Source organism: Onychostruthus taczanowskii, unplaced genomic scaffold (assembly GCF_017590055.1).
Source record: "Onychostruthus taczanowskii isolate IOZ18803 unplaced genomic scaffold, ASM1759005v1 scaffold150, whole genome shotgun sequence".
In the NCBI taxonomy this organism is placed as follows: Eukaryota; Metazoa; Chordata; class Aves; order Passeriformes; family Passeridae; genus Onychostruthus; species Onychostruthus taczanowskii.
The window spans coordinates 532,803-545,000 of record NW_024498686.1 but is presented as its reverse complement, the minus strand read 5'-3'; the positions used below and the strand labels follow the sequence as shown (position 1 = coordinate 545,000).

At 37.7% G+C, this 12,198-nt stretch overlaps 2 protein-coding genes across 5 annotated transcripts in view; one reads left to right on the top strand and one right to left on the bottom strand.

Annotated features, from left to right (window-relative positions):
• SYNPO2 (synaptopodin 2) overlaps positions 1–10,212 on the bottom strand; it is a 78,357-nt gene extending 68,145 nt beyond the window's left edge. For both annotated transcript variants that reach the window (XM_041398920.1, XM_041398918.1), the window contains exon 1: positions 10,093–10,212. In XM_041398920.1, coding sequence (XP_041254854.1) covers positions 10,093–10,197 — 105 coding nt within the window. In that variant the 5' untranslated portion in view covers positions 10,198–10,212. The remainder of the gene's footprint in view (positions 1–10,092) is intronic.
• The window catches only part of SEC24D (SEC24 homolog D, COPII coat complex component), a 95,834-nt gene that overhangs the window by 28,941 nt on the left and 54,695 nt on the right, over positions 1–12,198 (top strand). The window contains exons 3-4 of one of the 3 annotated variants that reach the window (XM_041398921.1): positions 2,142–2,213; positions 2,384–2,452. The gene's annotated coding sequence lies outside the window, so the exon portion shown is untranslated. Of the gene's footprint in view, positions 1–2,141; positions 2,214–2,383; positions 2,453–6,617; positions 6,664–10,338; positions 10,443–12,198 lie in introns of those variants that run through there. The other 2 variants (XM_041398923.1, XM_041398922.1) reach the window with 2 other exon arrangements.

Sequence of the window (12,198 nt, the reverse complement as noted above, 5' to 3'; positions counted from 1 at the left end):
TGTTTCTCACAGTTCCTGTAAATATAAAGGAAGAAAACTGAAACAGAATGACAAGGGGCTTTAAAGTCAAACCCCTTCTGTAGTCACAAATTGTGTCATGAAATCAGAAATGCTTTGGTAACATTATCCTGGAAATATGGAAACTGACTTAAAAACGTAGCACATTTAGGAGCTGCATCAGGGTCCTTGAAAGGAAGATTCAACCACGAAAAATATAGTTACATCACACCTGTACTACTGATCTTTTGAGTGAAAATGGGCTTAAGCTGCGAAACTCAGGTAGATTTCCAACACCATGGCTGGTCAATGATGCAGTCTTGGATTTGGTGTACTTCATGTTAGTCTATTCTTAATCAAATTAGTAAAATGAAGATCTAGTGTTACAGGCTGAAGTCATGACTAAAAGTGAGGGCAAAGAAAGGATAATGAGGAATTTATTAAAACCACCATTTTAATACAGCTCAAAATTTGATTTAAATTGGATGCAAGACCTGGGAGAGGTCCTGAGACACCTCCAGGGCTCCCAGCCCTGTCTGCTCAGGCTGTCGTCATATTGGGCTGCAAGGAACTGAGGTCTGAGATAATATTTTTCATTCTCTTTTTAATTATTATTTCACTGCATGTAATAAATAGTTGTGTGATATTACTATGCAATGTTCATAATGTGGTGTCAGGTGCAGAAATACTTTTATTTTCTCTTTAAAGGATTACAACTGATTCCTTCTTCTGCAATATGACTGAAATAATTTTTAGTCAGGTTTTTTCTAAGATCAAAATTTGTCCTAACTGTAGTTTTATGAAACCACAAGTCAAACCCTAGGATAAATTTATGGAGCCCTCCTTAAGGGGATTACATTTTATTTGTGTGCAGGGACTAATAAGTAGAAGTGAAAGGAAGATTTGGAATTACTAATTTGATGTTGTGATTTTGATTAATTTGATATTCTGTGATTCTTGACTTGGAACAAATACAAATTTTCCTGAGGGCATTAATTCTGCTATGTGGTCTGAGGGGAACTGAGCTGAACAATACTTTCAGCTTCAATAAGAAACATTAAACCTCTCAACAAAAACTCCTCCAAGGTGGAACTCTCTTTACATTCACTTACCTATGATTTTGGGGATTGTGAAGAGCACCATCTAGTGATAATCAATAATGTCAGTATCATGAAAAGGGTATTATTTGAAGTGGACTTAAAGGCACACTGCAAATTACTTACCACAGGGGCTGTGGGGGGCTCCAAAGAAACAGTGTCCTAGTTGTGGTTTTCAAATGTCAGGTACCTTCCCTCAGATACCCCCAAAAATGCACAATGCATCTAAAGACTGATTTTGACTAACAGTATAAATACCATGAGATAACAACTTTAATACTAAATTTTTTTTCAAAAGCTAATTATGTAATCTTACTATGCGTTCTATAATGAAACTCTCCACTTTTGTGAATGGCTTATTTTATATTGATCAGCATAATATACTTATTCAACTGGCTGACAATTTAGGTGAAACACTTCTAATTTCCTAGATATCCTTTTTTTTGAAAAGCCAACAATTCTGAAACTTTGGTCTCTTTTGCTATGAATGATGTCTAACAGCTGCTCCTTCATGAGGATCTTAGGCATTAAATACTATCACATGTTGGAATTTGCTTAAAACATCCATGCTTAATGATAGTTTTTCCTAATTTGAAGGATTTTGCAAGCTAGTCTTACACTATCCATCCTGCAAGTATTATTTCAGCAGAAAGCTCATTATGAATACATGATAATAAAGAAAGCTATTTATCCCTTTCAGATTACTTCCATATGCATCCTCTGTAATTAAATCAGTGGCTTATGGCAGCTGGCCTTTGAAGTGATCTCTGCAAAATAGGAAAATGTAATTTGTGGAACAAAATGCTGATCACTCTATTCCAGCCACATCTGTTAAGCTCTAGTAGTTCAGAAATTTCTGTGCTGAGAGAGTTTGTGTAAGTAGAAAGTTTCCCGTATTTCTTTCAGTCCAAAGGAAAATCAGTGGAAGTGATGGCCACTATTCTAACTAAATAGCAAGGTTTGAAGTCAGAGGCATTTTTTTCCCACAATTTGCAGTGAATTCACTGAAACTGATGTTTAAGTGTCTGTACTTTTATATTTAAATAGAAATACTACAGTGAGAATGATGAGAGAAAGCAGAGCAAGAATTCCTGGCAGAGAAGACAAGGATTTAGAAAGGTAAGTAGAGAGATTACTGTTTCAGTGGTGGTGGATGAATAAAGATGTCAGACCTCATTATGTAATTCCCCTTGATAGCAGCACATCTTGGGAACACCTCCTGTTACACAGGTACAGACAACAATTGCAATTATTGCTGCACAGTTCTCCATGGTGCTTTTTTTTTACAGATGAAAAGCAGGACCCTTAGAACCTTTCCAAAGGGATGCCACTTAAACTGTTGGAGACACATCTACAAGGTGAGTGTGTCAAGGAGTTACAGACTTGTCCAGCCACACCTGTGCCTGCTAGAAAAGTGTCACCCCCAGCTGCCTGGCACTCCTCTCCCTTTCCTCCTTCCTCTCCTCGCCTGGGGACTTCTACACTTCAAACCTGACAGATAAACTGCTCATAGGACTGTTGTCCAAGCTGTCAGGCAAAATGAGGTGAGTTAGCAAAGCCCTGAAATCTAAATTGTTTAGGGAATACCATTCATCCAACACAGGTCAGTCTGTTTGCACAGCTAAAGAAAGCGAGAGGGCAGTTACTAGGAGTGCCTTCAACCAGTAAACATTTGCAACTGAGAGATAAATTTTTTCCTTAGCTTACACTGATACATTATCAGTCCTTTAATTCATGGCTTCTACCTTCTAGTGATGTCAGTCTACTCCATACTATTAGCAATCAGTTCTTTCTCTTACAAATAAGCAGATTGAAATGCCTTCAGTTCAAGTGAGTACCTTTGTCCTCACACAGACTTCCAAAACAGTTTGGAAAAGAAATATATCCAATAATTGCCAAATAACTTGAATAAAAGTTGCGTTATATAACCGTGTTATCACAATACCGCAAAGTCTAAGGTGATTTTTTGTTCCTTAGAAGGAAATTACTTCTGCTAGACACCGAAATCTGTACTAAATAGATCCATAACAAAATCTGCTACACTCTTCCCAATGAGGAGTTTTATTCATGATATCTGCTTCCAATTAAATAACTGCACTATATTATACATACTAAGGTCGAATCCTTTTTCCTTTGAAGTCAATGGCAAAGCTCCCAATGAGTTCATGGGGCAAAAAGTAACTCCTCTGTTAAGGCTTCCTTTAGTGAAATTTCAACAGTTAGGTTTTTAAAACAGTTCTTCAGCTTTGCCATCTTTTTGCTATCAGACAACAAACAGCTCCTGGTATTCCTGTATTAGGCAGAGAGTACTAGGAAGGGCAAATTTAGTCTTATTAAATTATGCTCCCCTGTCATTCTGTTTGCTTTTCTTTCTGTTGCTGTCAAGAGCCACAATGGACATATGGTGTCTTACATTATTTTTATTTTAGGAACTTTCTAGAAATTCAATATTGCACCAATTTATGCCATACGTGGCATGTTTATGCTATGGAGAAGGTATCAAATGAAACCAGCAGTATAGAACACCACAGTTTATCTACTTTCTTCATAGTTTTGACCCATCACCAGTTCATCTGCTAATGAATTGTAATATAAAACATGCTTCAAAACCCAAAGCGTCCAGTTTCCTAAACAGGACCATATTTCTAAAATATACTTACAAAAAGGCAAATTCATAAAATAATGATTCCACAGCTACTCAGTCCAGGATGACATAACTCTTTTGAAGCAAAAGGTTACCCATGCATTCAGTGCCCAGTCCCAGATGTAGGAAGGAGATGTAAAACAAAGAAAGATACTGAAAGCATTAAAAATCTATTTCTATAAAGTAGAATGACAACTTGCAGACAGAGTTTCCCTGCTAAATAACAGAGGGACGGTCTGTGCTGTGCCCAGGACTGCAGAACATTGTAGAGAGCTCAGGGTCTAAACCTGTTGTCTCTGGCAAGCTTAGAGTCAGGTTTTTGTTAGAATTTACCTTCCACATAAGCCCCAGATAAGACAGAGACAGCCACTTTTCATTGTTCTTAGCCCTCCACTGAGAGCAAGGTCCTGAGGTGTTTTGAAGATTTTTGGCCTTCATACTCAACACCAGGTTGTATTGGCAGGTAATCAAAACACAGCACTTTGATTTTGATGCATACTCGAGTGTTCCAGTCTAAATGTGTGTTAGTCTGATCCTAAAATTCCCACTGACTATGGCCTACAGATTCTAATGAAATGGTGCAGATGGGATAAATTACTGAAAAGGAAAAAAAAAAAATCCACTGTGTAACTTGTGTACATTAGGTTTGAAATTTAAAACCTTCAAGCTGATATCCAGGGGTTTTTTTAACTGCCAGTTTTGTTCCAGCCAGTGCTCATGAGTATGGTTGCAGTCTAAATGTTGTCATTTCTGTCTGTAGCTAATTCGATGCACAGAATTGCTCCTCTTAAAGCTGAAGCTATCTCTGCTAATCCTTCTCCCTTTATAGAGTGCTAAGCATTTAACTTATGAAATATGGTCCCTTAAAGTAATTTCTGCTCTAAATATTTCTGCTGCAAATAGGAAGAACACTGAGTTCTGCATTTGAAAGAAAAGCCTTCCATGATATGCACAAATTGTTAGCTGTGTCTTCTTAAACAATCAGACACAATCCTAGAGGACTCTGTAAATAACATTTCCTGTTGTGATATTTTAATGTGAACTTGGCCAGAAGTCTTACTATTACATTCACATTCACAATAAGAATGCCATGGCAGAAAATACAGAACAATGACAAGTAATAATGTCTTGCAGTGTATTTTAAATGTTTCCAGCAAAGAAAGTACAAAATGAAGCAAAGCTCTATACAAAGCAGCTAATCTAATTTAGTAGGAATACACGGTTTGGTTTTTTTAGTTTGTTTAGTTTAAATCAGTGTGAATTATGGTGTTCATTCTATTCCATTGAAAACTCGCCTAGCGTGAGAGCTGGAAAAGCATCAGTTGGAAATAAGCAAAATGAATAATACCATGTATCCAAAACATGCTTGTATTTGGCTAAATACTGTGAGAAACATGCCAAAACCAGCTTGGTATGTAGTCCTGTATATCCAAAATGGGGTATACACTCATGTGCTAGTTCAGCCTGCAGCTTTTAAACAACTAGATGGGACTCCAGTGCTAAACATTTCCACTGGCACAATGGCTGGAATGCAAAAGCTTGAAAGTAGGGAACACAGAGCCCTAACCTTTAGAAGAACATGTAAACCTTTGTTGGTTAAGGTGTATGGATATTCTTATTCATTATTTTTCCAACTAGAGCTGGCAGATTTTTCAGAACAGAGTTATTTAACAGGGGTCTCTTTTAGCTAGATTTGGGGAACCTTACTTTGTTCCTCTGTTTTGCAAAATAAATTAACTTAAGCTCCAGAAAGCCCAGCTTCTTCCAGTCTGTCAATGGAAGTTTGGTAATTTACTTAAATACAAGCTGAACTATGTCATCTAAACACGTGCAAAAATGTATTGGTTATTAAATTGGGTCAAGGCTTGTAACACAGTCAAAATCCTCTCCAGAAAAGAAAGATAAACCCACAATCTTCCACATAACTCCTTATGTGAAAGAATATGTAAATATGCCTTACAGAGTTTTCTGAATATCAGCAAATACCAGCTGTGTCAGATGGTCTGAAGGGTGAATTTGAGAATAAGAGTCTGTCCAGGCTGCAAAAACAAACTATGTTTGGAAATGTATTAGCCAGCAAATTTAAACAAACAGTTTTAAATACAGGCCAAGTAAGGCAAGTTGTGTTTAAAATCATGTAGGTTGACTCTGGACTCCCCTCCTTTGCTGCCAATGTTCAAATAGAACGTTTTAAACATTACTTGTTCTGCTGATTGCTATTGCATAAAGTTGTGCTCAAATCCTGCTTAAAATGTTAAGTGATACAAACGAGGCAGGGTCAGCAGGGTGGTGTTAGCTCAGAGCTGAGCCTTCACCCAGCTTGCTGAGAACTGCAGCTCCAAGCAGTGCTGGAGAGGAAGATCCTCCTTTCACCAACCTCATTTACCTGCCCACAAGTGGGAGCAATGTAAGGGCATGACTACAACTTTAAAAGGGTTTCCTTAAACCCAGCAGCTGTGATGTCTTTCGTGGATATACCAACTGTTTGCTTATATATACATTACAGATATATATGGGACAGTGGTGTGTTTTGCCTTACCTCAGGATCCAAAGCATAACTGTGCTAACATCTCTCACCCCTAATTTTTTTTCTGCTAGACAAAATGTAGAGGTCAAGTTGATGAAAACCTCCTATGGTTGTTCTGTATGTGTTAAGTATTTTGGATAAACACAGAGAAAAAGCCAAACTACCACAACACAGCCCACCTCTGTTTATATCCAATGCTAAGTAATCATATTCAGATATTACTTTTCACACTGTTGGTTCAGGTTATTCCCAAGTCTTTGAGTTTCACTTTCTGTTTCAGGTTCCAATGAATCCAAAAGAATGAAACTGAGACTTGAAATCTGAGCATGTTGATGGACAAGGGCACAAGTCTAAAATGACCAGGCAGCCACTTGTCACATGTCCTTACTACGCCAAAGGTAAAGCTACCATTTGGGAAGCAGTAGGAGAAGCCTCCTTCTCCTCCATCCATTCATTTTTACTTTTAGGACACTGATCTGGATTTCCTTTGAAGTGCTTATAGGTCAGAGTTATGTAACTTGCCTCCCTTAAATATTATAATTATTTGGTTAAGTTCCCAAACATGAATTACCAAGACTTTGACAGATAGTAACAATGAATTCATCAAATTACTGTTTGGTGCAGGTAACAAGTATGCTCAGAATAATGTACCTGTCTTGCAAAGATGATTTAACAGAGCCACATTGTAGATGAATATAAATCTAATCTAAACAACTCCATTAAATTACCTGTTGCAAAAGACATGCTTCTTAAAGGATATAACTTTACTGTTAACTAATGTTAATTATTAATAGAAAAAGTCACAGGACTTTCTTTCAAATGGTAGTTCAGAAAATCAGCCATTATTTTGTATATATTTTAAATTAAAAACTGCAAAGAAATTTGCAAGAAGAAAAACCACAATGATATTCATTTTAACAATATTCTTTCATATATCTCATGGCAAAATGGAAAGGACATAATGCATTGCCTGGCTTTTCTATATCTTGAATACTTATCCTTCTAGGGTCACTGCTACACTGAGATTTCCCATCTCCTGCTTTGGGAAAGCCATCCTACAGCACAGCACTGACATGATTTAGTGAAGGGATACACATAGCCACTGTTTTCCTTAGCTTTGGACTCATGATTAAACTTTTTTTTTTTTTAAATAACATCCATTTATTAGATAACTTTATTAGCACAGTGTGTCTTTGGACATAGCATTTAAAACACTTTATTTAATATTGTGTCAGTATATAGAATATGCAAATTCTTTTTAACTGAAAATAAGTTTCTATGAATTATTTGCACCATTATCACACTTCACAAAGTAAGTTGGTGTAGAGAGCCAGGGTTTAGAGGAGGAGAATTGTTAAATACTTCTTATACCTCTACAGAAAATGAGTCAAATTTATATCTTGAATAAGGGTTTAAAATAGACAAGCAGAATGAAACTTTCTCATACTTCAGAAAAATCCGTTTGTAGCAATCTCACACTTACAAACTACTGAAAGGTCTTGAATCTAATTTAGTGGTTGTAAAATTATTTGCTAATGAAAATTGCCTGTTTTATCTGCAAAAGTACTTGTGAAGAAGTACTGGGATATTTTTTGGTAAAAAGTTTGTCTTTATCTCTCCATTAACACTTTTCATGGTAATGGAAGACAATAATTTATACTCTAGGCAAAACTCTCATGGATTTCAGTGGGAATGCTACTTGAATATATGCTTTAGGAGCTAGGCAGAGGGGGAATGGTTTACATATTCTTTATAAATGTAATAAAACTATTTAAAAATGCATAAAACAAACTGGTAAAAGCTGCTTCTGGCAGTGAGCTGCAGTGACTTATCCCATCAGCTTTAAAAACAATGTTTCCTTAATCAAAGATTAGGTAGTGTGAATCTGAGAATTTTGTGTCCTGACATATTTTAATGGATTATCTCATTTCCTTCTATTTCATATCCCTCTCCACTTTACATTTATATCACAATCACTTCTCCACTCATGACCAGAACCTGAGTGCCCTTCCCTCCACTCTGACAAGGGTAAGCAACCCCTCTGGAGCCTTTCCTTTCATTTACAAGAAAACAAACTTGTACCTGTGATTTTTTTTTCCTAAAAATACATATTATTATTTTCTAAATAATATGTGAGTCTATTTTCCTGGGGATTTTCCCATTAGAAAATACTGTGTATTATTGAATATTCAGTAATGCTGTGTATTACTGAAAATACATTGAAGTAAGGTCAACTACCTCAAGTCCCAGCCTTTAGTTCCCAGGCTCAAGTGGCCCAGTCTAGGATGTGGACATGAAAAAAAAATACCCAACCCACCCTTGAACAGATCATTTTTATCAGAAAAACTAAAGTTTAGTCAGAATCTTGTGGTTTTTACTTTTGATTTCATGTAATCAAGGCCACTTGCCTTTTACCGCTGCTCACCATTTTTTAAGTTCTAGCTACAAGTTTTCACTAGATGGCAGGAGTCCACTGCCATCTGGTACCGGAGGCTTTACTTGCACAGCAACAGTTGCCCACCGGTAGGAAAAAAATGAACATGTTCCATGTTTGCAAAACATAGAAAAACAAACAAAAAACTTAACAGGAATGAGAAAAATTATTCAGACCCTCAATAAACCACAGTTCTGTTACTGGATATGGCTAATATGATAGGCTGGAAATAAGTGAAAAGAATAGCGAAAGATGTTATTTTCTTGAAAGAGGAGCTAAAAGTGCCTTCTATAAAATGAGGTTGATTTATTGTTTTTGCTGTTTGTGAAAAAGTTAACTGATACAGTAAATTAAAATTAACTAATAACCAAGTGCATTGACAGCCTGAGAAAGTTACAGCTTAAATACTAAACTACTGATCTAAAATACCGTATCAAAGTAAAACCAACACACTCAGTGTACTGCATTATCAAGATACTGGAAGGAGATAAGGCATATTTTAAGTTCTCTCTCTCAGTTTAACTAGGCAGAGCTCACGGGCTGGTAATCAGTCCCCGAACTGTTTCAGCCAGTGGTATTTTGCTGAGCTCAGAGCTCTGGACAAAATTTGTCCCTCTTGTCTATGAGAACAGAATGCAGCTCCATACAGTTACATAAGCCTTAATAACCAACAAATCTTCATTGTTGCACTGGAGTGAGCACTGATTTTTAACAAAACTATGTCTGAAAAATTATTTCTGCAAGTTGGGGCTACAAGTTCCTCTTTTTAATTTATTGTAAACGTCTACTGTCAGTCTTGCCCTCTTTCTATATGTGCAGATAATTTGTAAAGTGCCCAGTAATTTTCAGCGTTGCTCATGAAATATAAGAGGGGATGTTTGGCATCTATTAAAGCTGCTTCTGAGACTGGATAACTTTCCAAAACCAGAGATAAGTCAGTGTAATGCTTTCCAGGATTCCCAAAATAGTAAGAACATTTTCTCATGATAAAACTGTATTTATTCTATGACCAGAGTAGAAAAACTATCATAAATAGATGACTGAAGCAGCATTTCCTAATATGAGATTGAGTTTTGCGATGTGCCGAGTGCACTCAAAGCCAGAGAGCGAAGGCAACAGGAGCTCAAAGGCACACATCATGTCACAAGTGAAACACTCAGCATCTAACGAAACCCTTGCAACACTTGCAAGCTACCAAAAAGTAATAATCCCTTTTTATAGAAACCGACAGAATCAGCACCTGTAGAATCTCTGCAAAACGTGTTAGCGAATTCAAACAAGCATCACAACAAGATCCACATCAACCATTTCCCTGGAAGCAGGATGGATTTAAACAAAATGGTCTTGTCATCCGTGCCCACAAAATTCCAACATCTTTCTGTCATGCTCCTACCTTGGCGATTTGCAAAGGTTGCTTCTGCTCCTTGCCCCCTTGCAGCCTGAAGCCCCACGGCGCCCCTCCGCTCATAGCAATGCAGAGATAATCCCCTGTGCCCATTTTCCTGGTGCAGTTGGGCAGCATTCACACACGGGAGAACATGAAAAACTTGGCTTGCAGATGTTCAGCGAGCTGCAGATCCGTCTGCCGGGCAGAGCTGGAGACCCAGAGCACCACACTGTTGCTGCTGCTGTGTACTGCACGAGCAAATGTAGTCATTGAGGGGAATGGAAAAGCTCCCTCGCACTGAGGGCACAGCCCACTCTTTCGTCAGATTCCGATGCTCAGCCCACCTTCAAAGTAAAGTAAGTGAACTTGGAGCTTAAGGGAATGCAGGCAGAGACTCTGCCGTGAGGCAGAGAAGGTTGGCTTTAAACATGACTCTCCTGCCAGCTAAATCAAAACAACAGCAAAAAGAAGAGTTACAGTTTGGGAAATAAGTTTACTTTATTGGTAAAATGGTAAACCGTGCCAGATGTTTTAAACTCTAATTTACTCATTTCTTGCCTTTTCACTCCAAGCAGAATCTCAAGTGAAACACCATATACATCCTCTAAATAACCGATTCACTTAGACTGAACTGGCTTTAGGATTTTCATCTCTGCTCTGCATGTACTTTCTACAGCACTGCAGGCATGCAAGCAAAAAAAAAAAGGAAAAGGAAAAAAACTTTATCATTTCCCTGTCATAGAATTTCTTCTTTTTCTATTTCTCTCTGGCCTCAGTATAGCTTAACATGTAGTGCAATTTAGCGATGACCTGACTACTATTGTACTATTGGACCCTAATATTACCTGTTCTTATGCAGCCTGTTGCCTTTCCTACCAGAAAAGGTAAGAGGGTTAGTGAAATGAAGTATCAGATCTACAGATGCTATCAATGGATGGTTTGCATTGTGTTGTTAAAGGGGAACCTTACTATAAGCACTAAAAAAAAGCAAATTCATTGGGGTGGTTTAAGAGGTGACTGTTCTTCAGCACAGGATGAATACATCTCTAGCTGGGTGTTAACAACTGAACAGCATTATCTCCTATCACCTCAGCCCAAAGTCAGGTAGCCTGCCTTAAATCACGTTGCATTTTGAACTATGCTGGTTCTAAAGGAGAGTGTTCAGCAGGTGAGCAGTCTTTAATGTCTGCACACATTTCTGAAAGAAACACCTTTTGCTTTGAGACCCAGGGTACTGGGACACAGCTTCTTACAGTATAAATTCACTCCGTGTTTCCTCTCTGAAATGTTGCTCGTTGGCTGGTTCTAAACTGTCACAGATGTTGGGGATACAGGAAACCCTCATCATTTAAATTACATGACTCTGCATCTAAGCAGCAGGGTAACCACTGAGGGCTTAAACCTATCCAGTGCATCTGTCAATTAAGTGACCCCTTGAGTGATGCTTCAAAGACAAAGTATCAAGGTAGAGAGAGGATCTTCTGTCAAACTGAAATATTCTGCATGGAAAAAGCAGACAGACTTTTAGGAGCCTGTGTCCTTCATTAGTCCTCTAAGACACTAAGGTAACACAAAGCCTGGGTGGGGAGAAGATCCCTGATCAAACAAAGGAAAATGTCACTCTCTCAATAACAGGATTTAGTAGGAGGAAAATGCTTGCTTTATTGACTACAAGTCAACAGCTCTGGAGAAGCAAAACAGGCACAGGTTGCCATATAATTAAATACTTAAGGAAAACGCCATCAGAGAACCCATACTAGGGAAGGGGATGGCCTTTAAAGGGACTTTGCTAGACAACCTTTGAGTGCAGACACCTCATTTGAAAGAGTTCAAGGTGGCTAACTGCTTATTATCTTCTGCAGTGTTGATATGGTGCAACAGCAGACAGATTTTTAGTCTTTCTCTAGGTAGAATCTTGCTTTAGACAAAATTCTCTCATTTTAAGCTAATGATACAAGTATTTATAGATTTTATGGCAATAAAACTCTTCAGTAAATAGCTGCAACAAATGCTCCATGACACTCTGTTAGATACAAAAATTAAAAATCTGTTTGAGCAGAATTTATCACATAATTATTAGGCCTTCAAATGCTACAAGTTTGTGATGAAATG